The sequence below is a fragment of the Erythrolamprus reginae genome, unplaced genomic scaffold (genome assembly GCF_031021105.1).
Source record: "Erythrolamprus reginae isolate rEryReg1 unplaced genomic scaffold, rEryReg1.hap1 scaffold_145, whole genome shotgun sequence".
Classification (NCBI taxonomy): domain Eukaryota; kingdom Metazoa; phylum Chordata; class Lepidosauria; order Squamata; family Dipsadidae; genus Erythrolamprus; species Erythrolamprus reginae.
The window spans coordinates 86,627-112,881 of NW_027248550.1; the positions used below are offsets into that span (position 1 = coordinate 86,627).

Genomic DNA, 26,255 nt, shown 5'->3' on the forward strand with positions numbered 1-26,255 from the left:
TCTCACAGCTGCTCTTATCTTTTCTGTTTGTTTTTGTCTCTCACAGCTTTCAAGGACTGTTATCTGTGTGTGAGCTAATTTGCTCAGTTTAAAGTGCGTGTGCACAGCTTTATTTTGGATAAACTGTTTTTCTGTTTACTTTACAACAGCGTGTGTGTTTGACTTTACATTCCTGACTTAATTGGGGCTCGTAACGTGAAGCCCGGGATAACACTAGGTAACATCTTCAGCTGAGGTGGTGGTGGGTTAAGTGCCTAGTTTGTGTTACTAGTTATACGTTGTGGATGGTCGGTTGGTCCTGGTCAAGGCACTTCACCCCAAAATCCAATGGATGATATTACCTAGTTTGGTAATGAAACATCCGGGAACTAAACAGCAAGCTTGGAGAACAGACTCCGTCCAAAACCTCCAGAAAATGTTGAATCCCTGTATTGCGAGGTGCCTCTGTTTGCCCCTCGAGCCAGTGTGGTCCATCTCCATGAAATGTGTTCTTCCTGCTTCTTTTGCCCCCTTGTTTTCCGCAACTCCTCCTCCTCTTCTACTATGGAATCCCCATTAATAGGGTTTATAATACAACATTTCCTCCGAACGGCAAGGTGATGGTTGTGTATATATATTCTCTTTAAAAATTATCCATCAGGATCAGTCTCATTTTATTCTGCTTGTATATAGAGGTAGTCCTCAACTTACGACCAGAATTGAACCCAACATTGCCGTTGCTAGGCAAGTTTAGGTTTTTACATCTCTTGCCGTGGTTGTTAAGCGAATCACTGCAACGGTTTAAACTAGTAACACAGTTGTTAAGTGAACCCGGCTTCCCGGTCGACTCTGCTGGTCAGAAGGCTGAAAAAGGACATTGGAACTGTCATAGAAACATAGAAGATTGACGGCAGAAAAAGACCGCATGGTCCATCTAGTCTTCCCTTATATTATTTCTTGTATTTTATCTTAGGATGGATATATGTTTATCTCAGGCATGTTTAAATTCAGTTACTGTGGATTTACCGACCACGTCTGCTGGAAGTTTGTTCCAAGCATCTACTACTCTTTCAGTAAAATAATATTTTCTCACATTACTTCTAATCTTTCCCCCAACTAACTTCAGATTGTGTCCCCTTGTTCTTGTGTTCACTTTCCTATTGAAAACACTTCTCTCCTGAACCTTATTTAACCCTTTAACATATTTAAATGTTTTGATCATGTCCCCCCTTTCCTTCTGTCCTCAGATTGAGTTAATGAAGTCTTTCCTGATATGTTTTATGCTTAAGACCTTCCACCATTCTTGTAGCCCGTCTTTGGACCCGTTCAATTTTATCAATATCTTTTTGTAGGTGAGGTCTCCAGAACTGAACACAGCATTCCAAATGTGATCTCATCAGCGCTCTATACAGCGGGATCACAATCTCCCTCTTCCTGCTTGTGATGCCTCTAGCTATGCAGCCAAGCATCCTACTTGGTTTCCCTACCGCCCGACCCCACTGTCATAAATATGAACAAATTGCCAAGTTGTTTGAATTTTGTAACCAAGTGTGAAAAACGGTCGTTAAGTCAATTTGTTCAGTGCCTTTTTAACTTCGAAAGGTCACTAAATTTATTTATTCAATTTTTATTTATTTATTCAATTTTTTAATGTCGCCCTTCTCCTTAGACTCAGGGCGACTTACAACATGTTAGCAATAGCACTTTTTAACAGAGCCAGCATGTTGCCCCCCACAATCCGGGTCCTCATTTGACCCACCTCGGAAGGATGGAAGGCTGAGTCGACCTTGAGCTGGTGATGAGATTTGAACCGCTGACCTTCAGATCTACAGTCAGCTTCAGTGGCCTGCAGTACAGCACTCTACCTGCTGCGCCACCCCGGCTCTAAATGATTGAATGGTGGTAATTCAAGGACTTAACCTGCACAACCTTATCCAGTCCACCGACAACGGGCAGAATTCAACAGCATAGAACCATCTCTCTAGGCACACAAGCCGTTTCCCGTTTCTCTTCCGGGTTCTGCCATGCTGGTCTTCACGCACACCGGAAGCGGGAAGAGCAGCTACCCAGTGCACATACTGGAAACAAGAAAACCATCTTCCCAGCAAGCACATGTACACCGGGCGGCTTTTCTTCCCGTTCCTGGCATACACACCCACCCCCCTTTTGACACTTGATGCCTAGAGGTTTCGCCAATATTGGCATAGAACAGTGATGTCGAACCTTTTTTTCCTCGGGTACCAAAATAGTGCATGTGTGCTCTATCGCGCATGCACGAGTGCCCACGCCCATAATTCAATGCCTGGGGAGGGAGAAAACAACCTTTCCCCCTCCCGAAGATCCTCCTGAGGCTGAAAACGGCCTGGTTCCCTGCTGGGCCCAGTAGGCTCGTATGTTAGCGAACCAAAACGGCATTCCGAGAAATTAAACAATTCCACGCCTGTGCTTATCACCGGGTGGGATTTAATAGGGGCCATGTCTGGATTCGACTGGAATCATTTCAACTCTGAGTCCCTTAGATCAGTGTTTCCCAACCTTGGCAACTTGAAGATACCCTGTTTCCCCGAAAATAAGTCACCACCGAAAGTAAGACACAGGAGAGGTTTCGTAGAATTGCCTAATATAAGGCATGCATGTGTTGTATGGTTTTATATTTTTTTAATTTTTTTTATTTTTTAAATAAAGTTTATTGGTTAACAAAAGGTAAATGGGGGAAGGGAAAATGGGGTACATAAATTTAAAAAGGGATGGTTTTAAGTGTTGGGGTTTTATATACACTTTTTAAAATATTAGATTTGTATTAATATTATATTGTTTTTGTTATTGTTGTGAGCCGCCCCGAGTCTTCGGAGAGGGGCGGCATACAAATCTAATTAATAATAATAATAATAATAATAATAATAATAATAATAATAATTATCCCCTGAAAGTAAGATGTAGGAGACATTTCGTTTTGCAGCATCCCCAAACAGAATACAGTGTTCCCTCGATTTTCGCGGGTTCGAACTTCGTGGAAAGTCTATACCACGGTTTTTCAAAAATATTAATTAAAAAATACTTTGCGGGTTTTTCCCCTATACCATGGTTTTTCCCACCCGATGACATCATATGTCATCGCCAAACTTTCGTCTGCTTTTAATAAATATTTTTTAAAATAAACTTTAATAAACATGGTGAGTAATAATCTGAATGGTTGCTAAGGGAATGGGAAATTGCAATTTAGGGGTTTAAAGTGTTAAGGGATACTTGGGATACTGTTCATAGCCAAAAATAGTGTATTTACTTCCGCATCTCTACTTCGCGGAAATTCGACTTTCGCGGGTGGTCTCAGAACGCATCCGCCGCGAAAAGCGAGGGAACACTGTATATATATATATATATAACATATATTTGAAGAAAGTATAATTGTTGTACATGGAAATAATGGTACGGTAGTAGTAAGAAATTCTTGATAGGATTCACAGTTTGTCTGGTTTTGCTGGTTTGTGATGACATGTTCTTTTGTTGTTGTTCAGCGATAAATATGAATTCTTCTCCATTGGAAAAAAAACAAGACATCCCCTGAAAATAAGACGTAGGACATCTTTGGGAACAAAAATTAATTATTTTCGGAGAAATAGGGTGTTTGGACTTCAAGTTGCCAAGGTTGGGAAACACTGTCTTAGATTACATCCGGGTCAAAACCCCATCTCACATCCCCACACCCACAAGGGCAGTCATGAGGGCCAATCCTATACAGGATTCCTGATTCCTTCCTGTGTTTGTTACTATGGCATCTGGAGAAAGGAATGTGGGGTGGCATCTCTCTCTCTCACTCCCAAGCTGTGTCAGGCCCACGTTGGATTTCATAGAAACACGGAAGACTGAAGGCAGAAAAAGACCTCATAGTCCATCTAGTCTGCCCTTATACTATTTCTTGTATTTTATCTTACAGTGGATATATGTTTATCCCAGGCATGTTTAAATTCAGTTACCGTGGATTTACCAACCACGTCTGCTGGAAGTTTGTTCCAAGGATCTACTATTCTTTCAGTAAAATAATATTTTCTCACGTTGCTTTTGATCTTTCCCCCAACTAACTTCAGATTGTGTCCCCTTGTTCTTGTGTTCACTTTCCCTCCTGGACCTTATTTAACCCTATTTCATATAATGACTTTGGGCCTGACGTCGTGTTTCACCCTCCCCAGGCTCCAAAGGCTTCCCTGGAGCCAGGGAAGAGTACAAAACGCCCTCCCCCATCCTCCCGAAGGCTCTCTGGAAGCCAAAAACCCCTCTCTGAGCCTCTATGCGAGCAAAAAATCAGCTGGCTGGCACACACATGCACGTTGGAACTGAGCTAGGGCAACAACTCGTGCCAGCAGATATGGCTCCGCGTTCCACCTTTGGCACCCGTGCCATAGGTTCGCCATCGCTGGCATAGAACATTGAAATAAAACCGCCACAACTCCCTCACTTCCCAATTATAGCTTAGTGTGACCTCTGCTTCTGAACGGTATCTTGTGGGAGCCCAGCTAATTGTGGTTTATTCAACAGACCATGTGTTGTGGTTAGCTCTGGCCCAGCTCCTGCCCCAAGGAATGTGCAGGTGGATGTGGGGGAAACATCCACATGCCCCAGGCCTGTTTTGCTCCCGACAGAATCTGCCGACGAAGTCTCCTCTGACGAAGGAAGCGTGAATGACAGGGAAGAGGGGAGTTTGGCAGACAGCCCAGGAGGAGATCAATCGTCCTTATCCTCCCTGGATTCTGAACAAGAACTTATGACGGACCCATGCATGCGAAGAGTGATGCACAGGAGAGAACAACTGAAGGATTATTACAGGAGATAAGTCAGGCCATCTGTGGTTGGGTGGGGCTGCTGTAATTAGTGCTACAGATAAAAAGAGCAGCATGCTGGTTTAGCCACGTGGAAGTTTATCTGATTCATAGTTTCGTCAAGATCGTGGTTTGCTGTTTCCCTGTTCAAGACTGTGTGTGGAATTTCTGGACTTTGGAACTGGACTCAATTTCCCAGTTACTGGGTGAGGAATTGGATTGCATTTAACCTGTGCCTTGTGTGTACCAGAAAATCCCTTTGACATTTAAAAAGGGAGTTGTTTCTGCTTTTCTGTTGATAAAGACCTTTTGTTTTCCTTCTATCGTGTGGTGTGTATCTTTTTGGACTAACGACCCTGTAATTACGGGTGGTTGGGACACGCCGGCAGAACACCATGTATCAAACAAATCATGGCTTAGCCCAATGTGGATTACAGCCAGCTTCCAGGTTTCTTTTCATCTCCCATGGGGTGCAGAGATTGAACTTGAGGATGCAGCCCCCTGGGACAATGAAGTGGGGCAGACAAATCACTGCTAAGGAGACACAAGCCTTACTGGTTTCATTCTGCACTCTGCGTTTTTATTAGTAGCTCCTCTCCATTAAAACTGAACAAGTAACAGATTTGTGATCATGACGATATAAGTCCCAACGATGCAAAAGAATTCCCAACCATTGTATTACTCACACTTCTGAGGACTTTCACACAAGAGTCAACGCCGCGGTATTTTCAGTCACATGGCACAAATAAATTTCCTTGTTTTTTACTTATTTTTTTTGTCAATATATTTAGAAACCCTGAGTCTGTTCCCCCTTGCCCCACCCAACTCAACTCAACTATCTGCACCTACCAATATACAAGAGCCAACTAAAATGACGCCACGTTCAATAACAAAAGCCAGATGTTGGATGGGCATCCGTGTTGGAATTTTTGAAATGTAATGAAGGGGCCAACAAACCAACAGGGCCTCAGACAGGCAAAGATCCACTTGGGATTTGCTGATATCCTGCCTCCTTTGGTGGGACCACGGCTTTCGTTATGTGACGGCTCAGAGAAGATTCCGGAAGGTTTCCTTCCGTTAAAACTGACAGGGTTTTTAGCGATCTTTCCTCAGGTTTGCCGCCAAAATACGCAGCACAGTTTCTCGACGTCGGCTTCTGTTAATCGATCGGCCCGTTTTGAGGTCATGCCGTCACCACCTCCGGAGCGTTCAAGGATGGAACGGGGATCTCCTCTTGGAGTTCTAGAGGGCCGTCACACATGCCGGACTCCGACGCGGTGCGTTGGGGCGATTCCGGGGCGGTGAGGAATTCATTGTCCAGAAGTTGCACGGTTAACTCCGCCAGCCCGGTGTGGGACTTCTCGTGCCTTTTGAGGCTGTCTTTGTACACGAAGCTTTTCTCGCAGTGCGAGCAGTGGAATGACTTTCCTTCTTGATGAGCGAACCAGTGCCTCCTCAAGCTCGCGGACTGCGTGAAGTGCTTCCCGCACTCGTTGCAGGTGTAACGCTTCGCCTTGAGGTGGAACCGTTTGTGTTTCTGCAGCAGCTTCAATTTGGAGAATTTTTTCCCGCACTGGAGACAAGGGTAGCTGCCCCCACCTCTGCTGGGTAGCTTTTGAAGCAGGGAGTTCGGCGGTTCTTCCTTACAAGCCTTCGGGGGTTCCTGGAGGGCTGGTTTCTCTTCACAGTGGCCGGATTCGTCCAGTTTCTCTCCCGCGTGGATACTCTGGTGCTCCGTGAGAGATGATACGGAGGTGAAGGTTTCTCCACACTCGGCGCACGGATGACATTTCTCTTCGATCGCATCGTCTTCGGGCAGGAAAGAGACTGCTGGCTCCTGCTTGTGGGCCTTCTCCTGGTGTATTTTAAGAGCCGAATCCCACCGGAAGCTTTCCCCGCAATCAGGACACCGACAGGGCTTCTCCTGGGAATGGATGCGCTGATGTCTCAAGAGGCGAGATGGCCAATTAAAAACTTTCCCACACTCGTTACAGGGGTACGTTTTCCCCAGGACGATCGGACTCTCGTCGAAAAAAAGCCCGAGTTTTTCTCTCTCGTGGATCTTTCTGTGCCGCAAAAGGGCTGAAACCCCCAAAAAACTCTCTCCGCACTTGGCGCATTTGAAAGCTTTCTCTTCAGTGGAAACGGGCTGGGGCTTGGAATTGCCTTCTCCCTGAGACACGGGCTGCGAAACGGGGGCCTGTTCCTTTTCCTCGATCTTGTGTATATCTTTGCAGTGCACCAACAACGAGGACTGCCAGAAGAAACGCTTCCCACAGGTGGCGCACTTGTGCTTCCTCTCCCCGGCGTGAGTGCTCTGGTGGCTGGAGAGATGGGAAGGTATCCTGAACTCCTGCTTTGGGAGGAGGTGAGCCACCTTCGTGTCCGCGTGGGCCTTCTTGTGGTGCAGGCTAAACGAGGAAGCCCACCTGAAGCTCTCGCCGCATTTCGAACATTTGTACGGTTTCTCTCCGGTGTGGATGCGCTGATGCCGGACCAAGAGGTACGAGTGGACAAAGCTCTTCCCACAATTGGAACAAACGTAGGACTTTTCCTGCGGAGACGATTTGGGGGGCAAAGGGTCTCCTGGTTTCTTGGTCTCGTGGCTCTTTCGGTGTCTCAGAAGAGAGCGAGCCCACATGAAAGTCTTCTCGCAGCTGGTGCACGGGTAGGTCTTCCTGGCGTGGACGCGCCGGTGGTTTATTAGGCTCGAGGAACGGTCGAAACTTTTACCGCACTCAAAACATTTGTAGGAACTCCCTTGTCCCAGGGGTAATTTTTGGAGGAGGGGGACCAGTCGCTTCCCCCTGTGGACCTTCTTCCGATGTCGGTTGAGCGACGACGGCCACATGAAGGACTCCCCACATTCCGTACACCTGTGGGGCTTCTCACCAGTGTGGATCCGCCAATGTCGTACGAGGTCCCAGTGTTGTCTGAACGTCTTCCCGCACTCCAAACACTCATTACCGGCAGCTTTGTCTTGCGAAACAGACACCGACGGCACCGGAGGTTTCGGCTTTTGGTTCTTATGGCCCTTCACGTGTCTTTGGAAAGTCGCGTGCCACATGAAAGTCTGCTCGCATTTCGGACACTTGTAGGGATTCTCGCCCGTATGGACCCGCTGGTGCCTTCTTAGATGGGACATCCGATCGAAAAACTTCCCACACTCCGAGCAGGTTTTCTCTCTTCTGTCGGGCGCCTGTTGCGAGGAGCTATTTAGTTTCGCTCTCTGGTGGAACTTTTTATGTTTTTCCAAGGATTTGAGCGCCGGGAAACTCTTCTCACACTCGGGGCATTTATAGAGTTTCTTTCCGACAGGGAAAGGCCGAAATTTCATGAGATGAGACCCTGGCTTGAAGATTTTCTTTTCGTACGAAAGCGGGATAGGTTTGTTCTTCAAATGGATCTTTTTATGCCGGTGATACGACGAATTCCAAATGAAGCTTTTCTCGCAGTCCGGGCACTTGTACCGTCTCTGCGGGGTAACGTCCGTTGGCTGTTCCTTCAGCTCCAGAGGTTGGGTTTTTCCAGATGTCTCTCCACTCCCTGTCCTGCTGTTGGGATTCTGATCCTGGTGGATTGTTTTGTGTACATTTAGGTCCAGCACGCTGTCGAATTGCTCTCCACACTCGCTGCAAACGTTCTCTGCGGTTTTGTCCGAGGGAGGATGAGCTAAATCCTCACCCGGCTGGGCGCAAGAGACATTAGGGTTCCCTCCGTCAGTACTGTGGGTCCTCTGGTGCCTTTTCAGGGCCGTCTTGTGGTAGAAACTTTTGTCGCACCGGACACACTTGTACGCTTTTTCCCCCGTGTGGATCCTTTGGTGCTGGGTTAGGTACGAGTTCCGTGAGAAGGTTTTCCCGCACACCAAACACTGTTTTCTTCTTTTCTCCTTCTGGGTGTCTGAGCAGAAGACTATGATTTCTGCTTTTCTGCCGTCCTGCTCGTAATTGATGATGAACGGATTCCCCTCCGTGTGGTACATTCCCGGCTGCCCTCCAAGGATCTCTTCTGGATCGTAACACGGCAGAGCAACATTATTCGCTCTCTCCGGGGGAGCCCCGTGGTGCTCTGCTTGCTTTGTGCTTTCCTGCAGGTGGTTTTCACTCTCGCGCAGCTTCCAAATACCTGCAGAAATGACAAACACATCTCCGGGTGAGAGAGGCCCCGAGGCCCACAAGAAGTACACTTAACAGAACTAATCAGCATCGTGACATCTGATTATTATTATTATTATTCATTAGATTTGTATGCCGCCCCTCTCCGTAGACTCGGGGCGGCTCACAACACAATAAAACAGTTCATAACAAATCTAGTAATTTGCAATTTAAAATATTTTTAAAACCCCATTGCTAAGCAGACATACATACAAACACACCATACATAAATTGTATAGGCCTGGGGGAGATATCTCAGTTCCCCCATGCTTGACAACAAAGGTGGGTTTTGATGAGTTTACGAAAGGCAAGGAGGGTGGGGGCAGTTCTAATCTCTCGGGGGAGCTGGTTCCAGAGAGTCGGGGTCGCCACAGAGAAGGTTCTTCCCCTGGGGCCCGCCAAATGACATTGTTTAGTTGATGGGACCCGGAGAAGGCCAACTCTGTGGGACCTAATCGGTCCCTGGGATTCGTGCGGCAGAAGGCGGTCTCGGAGATATTCTGGTCCGATGCCATGAAGGGCTTTATAGGTCATAACCAACACTTTGAATTGTGACCGGAAACTGATTGGCAACCAATGCAGACTGCGGAGTGTTGGTGTGACATGGGCATATTTGGGAAAGCCCATGACTGCTCTCGCAGCTGCATTCTGCCCGATCTGAAGTTTCCGAACACTTTTCAAAGGTAGCCCCATGTAGAGAGTGTTGCAGTAATCGAACCTCGAGGTGATGAGGGCATGAGTGACTGTGAGCAGTGACTCCTGGTCCAAATAGGGCTGCAACTGGTCACCAGGCGAACCTGGGCAAACGCCCCCCTCGCCACAGCTGAAATATATTTCTCTAATGCCAAGCAACGATTCCACGAATGTCCCAAAGTTGCTTTTTCAAGAGGCAACTGGACTTTTATGGTTTTTCAGGAAACATCTATTTCCTGGATGTTCTGCCCAGAATTATAAAACCGCTTTTACTAGTTGTTGCAAAGAAAAGAAAAGAGAAGAGAAAAAAAGGTGTTATAACTGAATAACAGATCTAGAAGGGACCTTGGAGGTCGTATAGTCCAGTTCCCTGCTCAAGCAAGAAACTGTATAGCAATTAAGACAAATGGTTGCTCAATCTCTTCTTAAAAACCTCCACTGTCGGAGCACCAACAACTTCTGAAGGCAAACCATTCCATCGGTTTTCTTATTAGGAATTTTCTCCTAAGACTTTAGGATTTGCTTCTCTCCTTGATTAGTTTCCACCCATTGCTTCTTGCCCTACCCTCAGGTGCTTGGGGAATAGCCTGACTCCCCCTTCTTTGTGGCAACCCCTGAGATATTGGAACACTGCTAACATGTCACCTCTAATCCTTCTTTTCATTAAACTAGCCATGCCCAGTTCCTGCAACCATTCTTCGTGTTTTATCCTCCAGTCCTCTAATCATCTTTGTCGCTCTTCTCTGCACTCTTTCTAGAGTCGCAACATCCTTTTTGCATCGTGGTGACCAAAACTGGATGCAGTATTCCAAGTGTGGCCTTACCAAGTGATAATAACATGTAACATGTGATCTTGATTCTATGTCCCTCTGTTAATGCAGATACCCAGCCCCTGCAACCATTCTTCGTATGTTTCAATCACGTCCCCCCTTTCCTTTCTGTCCTCCAGACTATACAGATTGAGTTCATTAAGTCTTTCCTGATACGTTTTATGCCCAAGACCTTCCACCATTCTTGTAGCCCGTCTTTGGACTGTTCAATTTTGTCAATATCTTTTTGTAGGTGAGATCTCCAGAACTGAACACAGTATTCCAAATGTGGTCTCACCAGCGCTCTAAAGCAGCCGGGGCTGAGAAGCACTACTTTATGACAAAGGCGGCGGCCCAGGGTGAATGCAAAAACATATATATTTTTGCTTTGGAACAGAAGGACAAAGGGGAAGGAGAGGGGCGGCATACAAATCTAATAAATAATAATAATAATAATAATAATAATAATAATAATAATACCATAATATATTATTCTTAATACAATAATTCATTATATTATATTATTATTATAATATTATATAATAATAATTATTATTATTATTATATAATATAATAATAATAATATAATATAATGAATTATTATATTAAGAATAATAATATATTACAGTATTAATAATATAATAATTTATTATATAATAATAATATATTACTGTTATTGTTATTGTTATTATTATTATTATCATTATCATTATCATTATTATTATTATTATTATTATCTTAAAGTTGCCTTGGCTGAGAAATGCTGCTCCAGAGTCTGAGCACCTAGATTGGGCAGCCCCCCACCTGCAAAAGGCCTTAAATTAAAATAAACGCCTCAAATCTTACCTGCATCATCATCATCATCTTCAATCTTCAGCTCCCTGGAAAATTTCTGCCCGGCATCGGAGGGCCCTCTCTCCAGGAGTTGCATATTTTCAGACCTCGGACCAAGCTCCTGTCCCTACAGGAATAACCAAGCAGATTTAAGAGATTGCAAGAGAGAGCAGCGATAACAGCAGTAGCACTTAGCCCCGTGATGACAAACCTCTCCTCCTCTAGACCTGGGTATATAACACACAAACACAAGTAAAGCAGTGGTGGGTTGTAAATTATTTTGCCACTGTTTTACATAGGTACTTGCAATGCTTCTGTGCATGTGCAGAAACATACCAGGTGGGTGGGCGGAGCATACTACCCACCTGCCTGCACTACCGGTCCTAAGAACCAGTCCGAACGGGGAGCAAACCGCTGCTGAAATAAAAGTCAATGAAAAAAACCCAGCTTCATTTAACAACTGCGTTCTTCATTTAACACTTAGCCAAAGTGGCCCGGAAAGTCGTAAAATGGGAGCGAAACTCACTTAATTCTCACTTAACGTAAATTTTGGGCTCAACAGTGGTCATACATTGAGGACTATTGTAGTTACGAGGGAGAAAGAGAAGGTTTCAAACTCCCGATGATTTGCTAGGTTTCACGTTTTCGTCAGGAGGTTCCCAACTGATGCTCCCAAATGGGGCTGTTTCATTCATTCACCTCGTTACGCCCATGTTACTCCAACTTTACGCGCGCTGCCTTGGTTGCCATTCGGTCTCCAAATGCAATTCAAAGTGTTGGTTATCACCTTTAAATCCCTAAATGGCTCAGGGCCAGACTATTTACGGGACCGCCTCCCCCATCATGCCTCGTTGCGGCCAGTAAGGACCCACAGAGTCGGCCTTCTCCAGGTCCCGTCTGCCAAACAACGTCGGTTGCCGGGACCTCAGGGAAGAGCCTTCTCTGTGGTGGCTCTGACCCTTTGGAACCAACTGCCTCCAGACTTTTTTTGTATGTTTCGTCCCGCGCTCCACTTTGCCGCTTCCTGTCCGATCGCAGCCAATGTCGGAGAAAAATAAACAGAAGGGAAAGAGCTCCCGCGCACCTACCTCTTGTTCCGTTATGCCTGGCACCCACTGCCTGAGCAAGAAATCCTCAGCCAGGGAAATGACCTGGGCGCTGTTCTCCGCGTTATGTCTCTTAATCCAGCTCTGCATCTCGGCCGGAAGGATGGCCAGGAACTGCTCCAGGATCAGCATCTCCAGAATCTGTTCCTTGGAGTGTCTCTCCACTTTCAGCCACTGGCGGCAGAGGCTCTGCAACTGGTCGTACACCTGCCTCGGCCCTTCGGCCTCCTGGTAGCAGAAGCACCGGAAGTGCTGCCGCTGCTTCTCCCGGCTCACCGCGTCGGCCTGCAAGATGGCCGCCTTCATTTTCACGTAATCCTCCCTGTCTCCCGCCTCCAGGCTGCTGTAGGCTTGCTCGGCGTCCCCTCCCAAGGTGGGACGGAGACGGGCCGCCCATTCCTCCTGGGGCCACTGGAAAGCCCTGGCGACTTGCTCGAAGGAGGTGAGGAAGATGTGAGCGTCCTCCCAAGGGGAAGGTTCCGGGAGGGCCTGGGGGACTTCCACCGTAGTCAGGAACTCCTGCCACCGAGTCTCCCAGAGTTCGCCCAAATCCTCTTGGTTTTCCACCTTCACTTCCTGCTGAGTAGCTGTGCTTCTGGAGAAGAAGACGGGTGTGAGGGTGGGCGGGCTGTCTCCTCCAGGGTCCTCCTCTTGTCCCAGCATCATGGCGCCTAGGAACGCAAACAGAGCGTCAGTGCCATCTCTCGAAGTAAGAGGCGGTCCTCAACTTACAACCACAACTGAGCCCACCGTTTAACATAGAAACATAGAAGACTGACGGCAGAAAAAGACCTCATGGTCCATCTAGTCTGCCCTTATACTATTTCCTGTGTTTTATCTTAGGATGGATAAATGTTTATCCCAGGCATGTTTAAATTCAGTTACTGTGGATTTACCAACCACATCTGCTGGAAGTTTGTTCCAAGGATCTACTACTCTTTCAGTGAAATAATATTTCTTCACGTTGCCTTTGATCTTTCACCCAACTAACTTCAGATTGTGTCCCCTTGTTCTTGTGTTCACTTTCCTATTAAAAACACTTCCCTCCTGGACCTTATTTAACCCTTTGACATATTTAAATGTTTCGATCATGTCCCCCCCTTTTCCTTCTGTCCTCCAGACTATACACATTGAGTTCATTAAGTCTTTCCTGATACGTTTTATGCTTAAGACCTTCCACCATTCTTGTAGCCCGTCTTTGGACCCGTTCAATTTTGTCAATATCTTTTTTGTAGGTGAGGTCTCCAGAACTGAACACAGTATTCCAAATGGGGTCTCACCAGCGCTCTATATAAGGGGATCACAATCTCACTCTTCCTGCTTGTTATACCTCTAGCTATGCAGCCAAGCATCCTACTTGCTTTCCCTACTGCCTGACCACACTGCTCACCCATTTTGAGACTGTCAGAAATCACTACCCCTAAATCCTTCTCTTCTGAAGTTTTTGCTAACACAGAACTGCCAATGCAATACTCAGATTGAGGATTCCTTTTCCCCAAGTGCATTATTTTACATTTGGAAACATTAAACTGCAGTTTCCATTGCTTTGACCATTTATCTAGTAGTTTGATTTGATTGATTTTATTGGATTTGTATGCCACCCCTCTCCGTAGACTCGGGGCGGCTAACAACTGTAGTAAACAGCACATGACAATCCAATATAAACAGTTAAAAACCCCTATTGTAAAACCAAAACATACATACAGACATACCATGCATAAAATTGTAGAAGCCTAGGGGGAAAGAATATCTCAGTTCCCCATGCCTGGCGGCAGAGGTGGGTTTTAAGAAGCTTACGAAAGGCAAGGAGGGTGGGAGCAATTCTAATCTCTGGAGGGAGTTGGTTCCAGAGGGTCGGGGCCGCCACAGAGAAGGCTCTTCCCCTGGGTCCCGCCAAGCGACATTGTTTAGTTGACGGGACCCGGAGAAGACCTACTCTGTGGGACCTAAGTGGTCGCTGGGTTTCGTGCAGCAGAAGGCGGTCCCTGAGATGTGAGACATTTGCTAAGTGAGACATTTGTCTTGACTATTGCAATGCGCTCTACAAGGGGCTACCCTTGAAGAGCGTTTGGAGACTTCAGCTGGTGCAGAACGCAGCAGTGCTTGCAATAACGGGTGTACTAAGTTACACCCGTATTACTCCAACTTTACGCGCGCTGTATTGGTTGCCAGTCAGTCTCCAAACACAATTCAAGGTGTTGGTTATCTCCTTTAAAGCCCCAAATGGCTCAGGGCCAGACTATTTACAGGGCCGCCTCCTCCCTCATAGCGGCCAGTAACGGCCCACAGACTCGGCCTTCTCCAGGTCCCGTCCGCCAAACAATGTTGGTTGCCGGGACCTCAGGGAAGAGCCTTGTTTGTGGTGGCTCTGATCCTTTGGAACCAACTGCCTCCACAGATCCGCACCCTACCGGTCTTCCGGAAAGCCGTTAAGACCTGGCTCTTCCGGCAGGCCTGGAATTAGGTTGATTGCAAGTTTGTATGGTTTTTTTATATCATTACTGTTTTATTGTACTGTTGGTTTTTAATAATAATAATAATAAGAATTAATAATTTATTAGATTTGTATGTCGCTCCTGTCCGAAGACTCGGGGCAGCTCACAACAACAATAAACTATGCAGTACAAATCCAAAAATTAAAAGCTATATATTAAACAATAATTTATTATTAGATTTTAACTGTTTTTATTGCTGTTGTATTTATTCCTACTGTTAGCCACTCAGAGTCTGTTTGGAGCGAGCGGCATATAAATGCAATGAATGAATGAATGAATGAATGAATGAATGAATGAATGAATAAAGCCGCAATGGCGCAATGATTAGAATATAGCACTTACAAACTACTTTCATTCGCTGCCAACAATTTGGCAGTTGGGATTCTCACCAGGACTCAAGGTTGACTCAGCCTTCCATTTATTTGGATTTGATTTGATTTTTTTTCCATCATAATTTTTTTTTAAAAATTTCTCCAACACAAAGTTAAAAACAATACATAGTTTCCAGCACAAAATCAAGCTTATTGTCAAATATATACATTTTTTTTTCTTTTTACTTTGTAATCATTCAATGGGGGCTCTTATATCTCTTTCTTTCACAAAGTAACTGTAAAAACATATAATATTTTATAGATTAAAAAACCTCTTAAAATATAGCTTTTCTCTATTAAAACATTACAATAACTTTTACTGACTGGTCTTCAAATTCACTTATTATTTGAGTCTTACAAATCTGTTGAGCACATTATTCCCAAAAGTAATTTTCTTATAATCCTTTAAGCCAAGTAGATTATAGAAACATAGAAACATAGAAGTCTGACGGCAGAAAAAGACTTCCTGGTCCATCTAGTCTGCCCTTATACTATTTTCTGCATTTTATCTTAGGATGGATATATGTTTATCCCAGGCATGTTTAAATTTAGTTACTGTGGATTTATCTACCACGTCTGCTGGAAGTTTGTTCCAAGCATCTACTACTCTTTCAGTGAAATAATATTTTCTCACGTTGCTTCCGATCTTTCCCCCAACTAACCTCAGATTGTGTCCCCTTGTTCTTGTGTTCACTTACCTTTTAAAAACACTTCCCTCCTGAACCTTATTTAACCCTTCAACATATTTAAATGTTTCGATCATGTCCCCATGAATTATTTTAACTTGAGGGCTACTTGTATTTTCCCCACAAAAAAACCCCAACACCTTGTGAGGTGCGAAGGCCAAATTCTAGCCTTTTGATGGTTTCTTCTAACTTAACTCCTGGGTTTTATATTACATTTTAAAAATTTTTATTTTATTTTTCTCCACAAACACCATCCATACCTCATAATACGCATTTTGAGATACTTAATAATATACATATACTGTACATACATTTCAAATCAGTCAGTCATATATCAGTATCATATTTTATTGTACATTGAAAGAAAAATAAAGTTTTATACCCCCGCCCCCCCAAAAAAATAAGTATCCTGCTTTACACCAGTTTTCCATTATTATTATTATTATTATTATTATTATTATTATTATTATTATTATTATTATTAATTAGATTTGTATGCCGCCCCTCTCCGAAGACTCAGGGCGGCATACATTTCTTCAGTCTGTCTTTCTCATTCCCCTCTCTGCCTTTCTCTCCTCTTGATTATTTCTTACTCCTTCTCTCCTCTTCTTCTTTCCATCCATCCATCCATCCATCCACCCATCTTCTCTCCCTCTTCTGCTTTCTTTCACTTAGAAACATAGCAGACTGACAGCAAAAAAAGACCTCATGGTCCATCTAGTCTGCCCTTATACTATTTCCTGTATTTTTATCTTAGGATGGATATATGTTCATCCCAGGCATGTTTAAATTCAGTTACTGTGGATTTACCAACCACATCTGCTGGAAGTTTGTTCCAACCATCTACTACTGTTTCAGTAAAATATTTTCTCATGTTGCCTTTGATCTTTCCCCCAACTAACTTCAGATTGTGCAGGAGAGTGAGGAGTGAGAGGAGTGAGGAGTGAGAGAACGAGAGGCGAGTGTCCTGGACTGTGCTGGCTGGAGATGTCGGAGGTGGGCCAGGGACGCTGGTGCGTTGTTGGTGGGAGCGCCCAGCGCCGGAAGGTCTGCCAATCGAAGGGCCAGCGTGGAGAGGCCGGACCGACTTCCGTCGCTGGGAACGAGGTCTGCGAGGGGGAGAGGAACTGAAAGCGAGGCCTGCGAAGGGAGAGGAGCTGAGGAGGATGTCGGGGCGACGCCGAGGCTGTATTGCGAGGAGCTGTATGAATGTTTGGTGGTCCTGCAGTGCTGTTTGGCAAAGGGAGTTGCAACAATATCACCTGGACTGCAGCGACAACAACAGAAAGTGCAGACCAACGAGGGGCGAGAACCGGGGGTCCTGGGCGGAGCCAAGGAGTCGGAGGCGGAATCGGGTTACATCAAGAGGAGACAACCTACCCAGGACTGGGACTTTTCCCTATTCTAACCCCCCTCTTTCTTTCTTTTTTATCTTGTCGGGGACATAGAACATGCTATTAACCCAGAACTAGAGACTGAGAACTGATATGACGTTGCTGCTAACCAAATTTCTATATTCCTATATTCTCTACATATGCACTTTATATATTACTGATTAGATTACTGATTAGATTGGACTTTTTTAATCAACTAAATTATTACATTATTATTCATATTTTTATATATTTTTATATTTTTATATCCATTATTTTTACTAGTATTCTAATTTTAGTATTTTTAACTATAAATTGTTCTATATTTTAACTAAATTTTTTGGGGGGGTTAATGATGGACATTTGGGGAGGGTGTGGTATGTATGGAGTGAACGATGGGTATGGATGGGATGGATGGGGTTATAATATGGATGAAATGAATGGGAAGGATGCAAGTAACATAGTTGGCCCACCTGGCGCTGGAGAGGCAGGAGGGGAGGAGGCACCTATCTCTGGGGGGACAGAGGGTCAGAACATCCCGGTGTTGCTGGGGAGAGGCAGATATGGCGGGGGCCACAGAGTTAGCCGTTCCAGGGGAACGAGGGATCGTTGTGTAATAACGATCCCTTGTTCTGGCTCTGTGAGCACAACCTTGGGTGCTGGTGATGAGTGTAACTCTGGCCCTGGACTCAGGTTGCTGCTGCTTAATGCCAGGTCGGTGGTAAATAAAGCTCTCCTCATCCGGGATCTAATCCTGGATGAGGAGGCCGACCTGGCATGCATTACTGAAACCTGGCTGGGCCCGGAGGGAGGTGTTCCTCTCTCTGAAATTTGCCCAGCCGGGTTTCAGATATGGCATCAACCTCGACCCCAGGGAAGGGGGGGAGGAGTGGCTATCGTAGCCAGGGAGAGCCTTTGCCTGCGTAGACTCATTGCACCGGAAATTGCAGGTTGCGAGTCTCTCTTGATGAAGTTGGACTTAGGGGTTCAGGTGGGCTTATTTCTCACGTACCTGCCTCCCAGCTGCGTGTCAAAAGCCCTGCCTGTGCTACTCGAGGAGGTAGCCGGGTTGGCGGTGGAGTTCCCCGGACTCATCGTCCTGGGGGACTTCAACCTGCCGTCACTCGGCGAAACCTCTGGGTTGGCACAGGAGTTCATGGCCACCATGACAGCCGTGGACCTGACTCAAGTAGTACAGGGTCCGACTCACGAGGGAGGGCACGCACCTGACATGGTATTCCTTTCCGAGCAATTGAGTAATGGTCTGAGACTAAGGGGCTTAGAAGTATTGCCTTTGTCATGGTCAGACCATTTTCTACTACGGCTTGACTTCCTGGCTCCAATCCTTCCCCGCAGGGAGGTGGAACCAATTAAGATGTTCCGCCCCAGACGCCTGATGGACCCAGAGGGCTTTCAGACGGCGCTTGGGGTTATTCCAGAGGCACTCGTCCACAGTTCGGCGGAGTCTCTTGCGGAGGCCTGGAATACGGCTGCTGCGGAGGCTCTTGACCGGATTGCGCCTTTGCGACCTCTCCGTGGCGTTAGACCCCGTAGAGCTCCATGGTTCAACGAGGAGCTCCGGGAGTTGAAACGCCAAAAGAGACGTCTAGAGAAGCGATGGAGGAAGAGTAGGTCTGAATCCGACCGAACACTTGTAAGAGCTTTTATTAAGACTTACAAAGTGGCGCTCAAGGCGGCAAGATGCGCGTATCATGCCGCCTTGATTGCATCAGCGGAATCCCGCCCGGCCGCTCTGTTTAGGGTGACCCGCTCCCTTCTTAACCAGGGGGGAGTTGGGGAGCCCTTACAGAGTAGTGCCGAGGATTTTAACACGTTTTTCGCTGATAAAGTCGCTCGGATCCGGGCCGACCTCGACTCCAATTGTAAAACAGAGTCGACTGACAACGAGTCAGTCGAGGTGACTGGGGCAGATACTTGTCCACCTGTCTGGGAAGAGTTTGATCTGGTGACACCTGATGAAGTGGACAAGGCCATTGGAGCTGTGAGTTCCGCCACCTGTTTACTGGATCCGTGTCCCTCCTGGCTGGTTTCAGCCAGTCGGGAGGTGACGCGGAGCTGGGCCCAGGAGATTACCAACGCTTCCTTGGGGAGGGGAGTTTTTCCATCACTCTATAAAGAAGCGCTTGTGCGCCCCCTCCTCAAGAAGCCCTCCCTGGACCCAGCTGTGCTTAACAACTATCGTCCAGTCTCCAACCTTCCCTTTATGGGGAAGGTTGTCGAGAAGGTGGTGGCGCTCCAGCTCCAGCGGTCCTTGGAAGAAGCCGATTATCTAGGTCCCCAGCAGTCGGGTTTCAGGCCCGGTTACAGCACGGAAACCGCTTTGGTCGCGTTGATGGATGATCTCTGGCGGGCCCGGGACAGGGGTTTATCCTCTGTCCTGGTGCTCCTTGACCTCTCAGCGGCTTTCGATACCATCGACCATGGTATCCTTCTGCACCGGCTGGAGGGGTTGGGGGTGGGAGGCACTGTTCTTCAGTGGTTCTCCTCCGACCTCTCTGGCCGGTCGCAGTCGGTGTTAGTGGGGGGTCAGAGGTCGACTCCTAGGTTTCTCCCTTGTGGGGTGCCTCAGGGGTCGGTCCTCTCCCCCCTGCTATTCAACATCTACATGAAACCGCTGGGCGAGATCATCCAAGGACATGGGGTGAGGTATCATCAATATGCGGATGATACCCAGCTTTACATCTCCACCCCATGCCCAGTCAACGAAGCGGTGGAAGTGATGTGCCGGTGCCTGGAGGCTGTTGGGGCCTGGATGGGTGTCAACAGACTCAAACTCAACCCGGATAAGACGGAGTGGCTGTGGGTTCTGCCTCCCAAGGACAATCCCATCTGTCCGTCCATTACCCTGGGGGGGGAATTACTGACCCCCTCAGAGAGGGTCCGCAACTTGGGCGTCCTCCTCGATCCACAGCTCACATTAGAAAAACATCTCTCAGCTGTGGCGAGGGGGGCGTTTGCCCAGGTTCGCCTGGTGCACCAGTTGCGGCCCTATCTGGACCGGGACTCATTGCTCACAGTCACTCATGCCCTCATCACCTCGAGGTTCGACTACTGTAATGCTCTCTACATGGGGCTACCTTTGAAAAGTGTTCGGAAACTTCAGATCGTGCAGAATGCAGCTGCGAGAGCAGTCATGGGCCTACCTAGGTATGCCCATGTTTCACCATCACTCCGCAGTCTGCATTGGTTGCCGATCAACTTCCGGTCACAATTCAAAGTGTTGGTTATGACCTTTAAAGCCCTTCATGGCACTGGACCAGAATATCTCCGAGACCGCCTGCTGCCGCACGAATCCCAGCGCCCGATTAGGTCCCACAGAGTGGGCCTTCTCCGGGTCCCGTCAACTAAACAATGTCGGTTGGCGGGCCCCAGGGGAAGAGCCTTCTCTGTGGTGGCCCCGACCCTCTGGAACCAACTCCCCCCGGAGATTAGAACTGCCCCTACTCTCCTTGCCTTTCGTAAGCTCCTTAAGACCCACCTGTGTCGTCAGGCATGGGGGAACTGAGACATCTCCCCCGGGCATATACAATTTATGAATGGTATGTGTGTATGTATGTGTGCTTAGAAAATGGGGTTTTTAAAATGTTTTAGTAGAAATTTAGATTTGCTGAAATTGTCTTCTGTTATTCTGTTGTGAGCCGCCCCGAGTCTGCGGAGAGGGGCGGCATACAAATCTAAATAAACTAAACTAAACTAAACTTGTTCTTGTGTTCACTTTCCTATTAAAAACACTTCCCTCCTGAACTTTATTTAACCCTTTGACATATTTAAATGTTTAAACTTCTTCTCTCTCCTCCCTTTTATCTATCTATCTATCTATCTATCTATCTATCTATCTATCTATCTACCTACCTACCTATCATCACCTGTCTGTGTGTCTGTGTGTCTGTGTGTCTGTGTGTCTGTGTGTCTGTGTGTCTGTGTGTCTGTGTGTCTGTCTGTCTGTCTGTCTGTCTGTCTATCTATCTATCTATCTATCTATCTATCTATCTATCTATCTATCTATCTATCTATCTATCTATCTACTGGATTTGTATGCCGCCCCTCTCTGGAGACTCAGAGCAGCTAACAGCAACAATAAAACAGTGTACAATAGTAATCTAATACTAAAAACGATTAAAAACCCATTAATATAAAAACCAAACATACATATATACATACCATGCACAGAATTGTAAAGGCCTAGGGGGAAAGAGGATCTCAATTCCCCCATGCCTGACGGCAGAGGTGGGTTTTAAAGTAGCTTATGAAAGGCAAGGAGGGTGGGGGCAATTCTAATCTCTGGGGGGGTTTGGTTCCAGAGGGCCGGGGCCGCCACAGAGAAGGCTCTTCCCCTGGGTCCCGCCAATGCATTCATTCATTCATTCATTCATTCATTCATTCGATTTGTATGCCGCCCCTACTCTCTTTTCCCTTCTCTTAAGTGCTTCCCCTTACTCATAAGACAACTAGACACAAGAACATTTTTTTCCCAAACCCCATCACTATACAAAACCAATAATTCCCTCACGAGTGTCAAATTATTTACTAAACCTCACTACTATTACTAGTTTTTTCTCATCAGTCCTATCATCCATTTCCTCCTACTTATGATTGTCTGACTGTAATTTGTTGCTTGTATCCAGATTTTTATTAATATTGATTGTTTCTTCATTGCTTATTTGACCCTTATGACAATCATTAAGCGTTTTTTACCTCATGATTCTCGACAAATCTATATTTTCCTTTATATACACTGGGAGCATTCGCAGCAAAGACAAATTCCTTGTGTGTCCAATCGCACTTGGCCAATAAAGAATTCTATAACTGAAAGACTGAAATTTTCTTCCCCACTTTTAATCTAATATTTATATTATATTTCACTTTGCCAAACTTTGGGGAAAGGTTTTTTTTTCCTCCTTACCTTTATTCTCAGCCCTGCTTAAGCCTTGGCTTCGTTTGTAGGCTTAAGCTTGCAGCTTTCGGAAGATTCAGTTCATAATTGCCCTACAGGAGACAAGTGGGATGTTAAAAAAAATACCAGATGGTTTTACTAAAGAAAAGTAAACAAAAGTAAACAAAAAAAAACCCATCAAAGGAGTGGAGAAGGAATCAAAAGAGATAAGCAAGCGGCTCCTCCCCATAAAATAATGAACTGTCTACTCTGTTCCCCCCAAAATAAGACATCCCCTGATAATAAGCCCAATCAGGCTTTCGAGTGCATGGCAATAAGGCCAAGTGCTTATTTCAGGGTACAAAAAAAATAAAATAAGACAAGGTCTTATTTTCGGGGAAACACAGTATTTATAATCAGAATAAGAAAAATCACTTTTTACTGTAAAAAAGGGAACGGGGGGGGGGGCATTCATTGAAGAGACTGCGTTGCGACATTCTGAGCAGAATCAACTGGAAATCAGAAATAAGAACAAAAGAACCTACAAAGAGCCATGCCGAATCAGGCCAAAGCCCATCGAGTCCAGCATTCTGTGTCACACAGAATTAAATTCAGTTACTGTGGATTTACCTACCACGTCTGCTGGAAGTTTGTTCCAAGCATCTACTACTCTTTCAGTAAAATAATATTTTCTCACATTACTTCTAATCTTTCCCTCAACTAACCTCAGATTGTGCCCCCTTGTTCTTGTGTTCACTTTCCTATTGAAAACACTTCCCTCCTGGACCTTATTTAACCCTTTGACATATTTAAATGTTTCGATCATGTCCCCCCTTTTCCTTCTATCCTCCAGACTATACAGATTGAGTTCATTAAGTCTTTCCTGATACGTTTTATGCTTAAGACCTTCCACCATTCTTGTAGCCCGTCTTTGGATCCACTCAATTTTGTCAATATCTTTTTGTAGGTGAGGTCTCCAGAACTGAACACAGTACTCCAAATGTGGTCTCACCAGCGCTCTATATAGCGGGATCACAATCTCCCTCTTCCTGCTTGTTACACCTCTAGCTATGCAGCCAAGCATTCTACTTGCTTTCCCTACCGCCTGACTGCACTGTTCACCCATTTTGAGAAATCACTACCCCTAAATCCTTCTCTTCTGAAGTTTTTGCTAACACAGAACTGCCAATACAATACTCATATTCTTCCTGTGGGTCCTTCCTTCCTCTCACCATTGACCCACTGAGGGCTCCTGCCTCGCTTCTTTATTTCCTAGGCAACATTTCTTCCTCCCGTTTCCTACTCACAGTCATACATTCTGTATTTAATACAGAAAAAGATATTTGCAGAGAAAAGAGAAGGGCATCAGATCCAAATTGTCAAGGACATTAGTAACTGTGACTCTGCCAAGTTAACCCAGGCTTTGATAGATCACAAAAAATGTGGTTAGTTTTGATCTCAGATATTTATGTAAGCAAAGGAAATCTAAGGGGCCGTCCTGAAAGTCTTTGGATAAAAAGCTTTCCGAAAGGGAAGTGCTCAGTGGCAGGAAATTAGACCCGGTTAAATAAAAAAAGCACCTAAACCCAGAACATTTTTAAGGAGACAGGAAAACTGTCTGAAATGGTATAGGTTTCCTGCCTGAGCAAGGGGTGGAATAGAAACATAGAAGTCTGATGGCAGAAAAAGACCTCATGGTCCATCTAGTCTGCCCTTATACTATTTTCTGTATTTTATCTTAGGATGGATATATGTTTATCCCAGGCATGTTTAAATTCAGGTACTGTGGATTTATCTACCACGTCTGCTGGAAGTTTGTTCCAAGGATCTACTACTCTTTCAGTAAAATAATATTTTCTCATGTTGCTTTTGATGTTTCCCCCAACTAACTTCAGATTGTATCCCCTTGTTCTTGTGTTCACTTTCCTATTAAAATCACTTCCCTCCTGAACCTTATTTAAAACCGTTTAACATATTTAAATGTTTCGATCATGTCCCCCCTTTTCCTTCTGTCCTCCAGACTATACAGATTGAGTTTATTAAGTCTTTCCTGATACGTTTTATGCTTAAGACCTTCCACAATTCTTGCAGCCCGTCTTTGGACCCGTTCAATTTTGTCAATATCTTTTTGTAGGTGATATGTCAATATCTTTTTATAGGTGAAGATCTCCAAAGTCTATTGTTTTGTTATTCTGAATGGGAAAAATCTCACAGAAATGAAGCCCTAAGCAAATTGGGGGGGAAATTCACACACATAAAAGAACTCAATGCAATCTTGTTTCTATAAATTATTAGGAAGGTGGTAAGTTCCCACATACTCAAATTCTCTGGAAATCGAGAATATGCCAACAAAAGTTACCATCTTAAAATGCTGAATCTTGCCAAAAAACCAGCATTCATTTATCATGAATACTGTAGCCTTGATTCATATATTTCTTTACTTAAAAACTTTCATGGTACCTACAATTTTTGAAGGCAAGTTGCTCCAAGGGTTAATTGTTCTCTTTATTGGGAAGTCTCTCCTTAATTCCAGGTTGCTTTTCTCTTTTATTAGTTTTCACCCATTATTTCTTGTTCTACTCTCAGGTGCTTTGGAGAATAGTTTGGCTCCCTCTTCTATACTGCTCAAAAAAATAAAAGGAACACTTAAACAACACAATATAACTCAAATTTCTATGAAATCAAACTGCCCACTTAGGAAGCAACACTGATTTGACAATCAATTTCACATGCTGTTGTGCACATTCAACTTTGTACAGAACAAAGTATTCAATGAGAATATTTCATTCATTCAGATCTAGGATGTGTTATTTGAGTGTTCCTTAAAAACTGCCAGTGTTGGAGCATTCACAACTTCTGGAGGCAAGCTGTTCCATTGAGTAATTGTTCTAAAATGCCAAAAAAAAATCTCCTATGTTGCTTTTCTCCTTGATTTACTTTCCATCCATTACTTCTTGTCCTGCTTTCAGGGACTTTGGAGAATAACTCCCTCCTTCTTCAATATTAAATAGACTTATTAAGGAAGGCGGATCTAATTAAATCTGAATGGATTCCCCCGACAGCCACACACCCGCTACTTTGTTTCTCCTGGCAAGTCTCTGAAGGCAAGTCAAAAGTTCACACTTATTAGCAGGTTTTTTTTTAAAGAAACCTATTAATTTTTTTAAACATTTTTTTTTATAAATTGGTGCACCACCGGGACAGCAGTCACCGAGTCCCTATGGAAGGGGGAGGTCTCCTGCGGGCCCTTCCCCAGCTAAGGGAGCAGATCCTGGGGATCTTTTGGAATCGAGCCGCTCGACTGCTCTGCAAAAATCCAAGCAAGGGAGGGGAGGGGGAAGGGGAGGGATAAAAAGCCCCCACCCTTTTCCAAATCTCCAGCCCACGCTTTGTTTTTGCTGCACGCGCCCCTTTGCCCCGGGAAAAGCACCAGCGCCTCTTTCCCCGCCTTCGGCGAAGTCACCTTTATTTGCACCGCTGCTTTGCCGCTCCGGAGCACGAAGGAGCCCGATGGAGCTTGCGATTCACCGTCAAGGGGGGGGGGGGGGGGGGGATGACCCGTCGAAGAACCCAGGCCGGAAATCGGGGAATATGGCTTGCCCCGCCCGTCCGTCCCCTTGACCGCTCTTCACCATCAACTCTGTGGTCTGTGGCGCGGGAGCCGCTCTAGGATGCTGCAGCTCTACGGATTTGCGGCCGCGTTTTCTCACTGGATTCTCCTACCGCTTCTGTGCCTGACGTTAACCAAAGGCTGTTATTTTCTTTTCGTTTTGAACAAAGCACCACTTTGGTGGTTGGCGGGTTGGTATTTAAAAAAAAACCATAATTTGTTAAAATAAAATAAAACACCACTTCGGTTATGTTTTGTTTTATTTTAACATATCAAAAACAGAACCACCAAAGTACCTTTGGTTTGGTTGTTGGTGGGCTGGTTTTTTTTCACTGGGTGTGCCAATTGTGAGATGTTCCCATAAAAGGACCGTGTGCATTTTGTTAGTTAGTTAATTAATTAATTACTTTTCCAATACTGTACACAATAATACA

The 26,255-nt window shown here is 45.4% G+C and overlaps 1 protein-coding gene across 1 annotated transcript; it reads right to left on the reverse strand.

The window, feature by feature from the left end:
- Window positions 1–5,344: 5,344 nt before the first annotated feature.
- Window positions 5,345–25,828, reverse strand: LOC139155932 (zinc finger protein 585A-like). The gene is made up of 5 exons (XM_070731311.1): window positions 25,675–25,828; window positions 22,242–22,324; window positions 12,375–13,063; window positions 11,299–11,413; window positions 5,345–8,921 (listed from the first exon to the last, which is right to left on the reverse strand). The coding sequence occupies exons 3-5, from the start codon at window positions 13,056–13,058 to the stop codon at window positions 5,977–5,979; spliced, it is 3,744 nt and encodes a 1,247-aa protein (XP_070587412.1). The 5' UTR covers window positions 13,059–13,063; window positions 22,242–22,324; window positions 25,675–25,828; the 3' UTR covers window positions 5,345–5,976.
- Between the last annotated feature and the right edge of the window lie 427 nt (window positions 25,829–26,255).

Bases quoted from the DNA above. Each gene is read 5' to 3' on its own strand.
- LOC139155932 (XM_070731311.1), bottom strand. From the start codon at position 13,058: ATGATGCTGGGACAAGAGGAGGACCCTGGAGGAGACAGCCCGCCCACC. The intron at 11,414-12,374 runs GTAGGTGCGCGG...TTATTCCTGTAG, and splicing joins CAGGCATAACGGAACAAGAG to GGACAGGAGCTTGGTCCGAG. The intron at 8,922-11,298 runs GTAAGATTTGAG...TCATTTCTGCAG, and splicing joins AGATGATGATGATGATGCAG to GTATTTGGAAGCTGCGCGAG.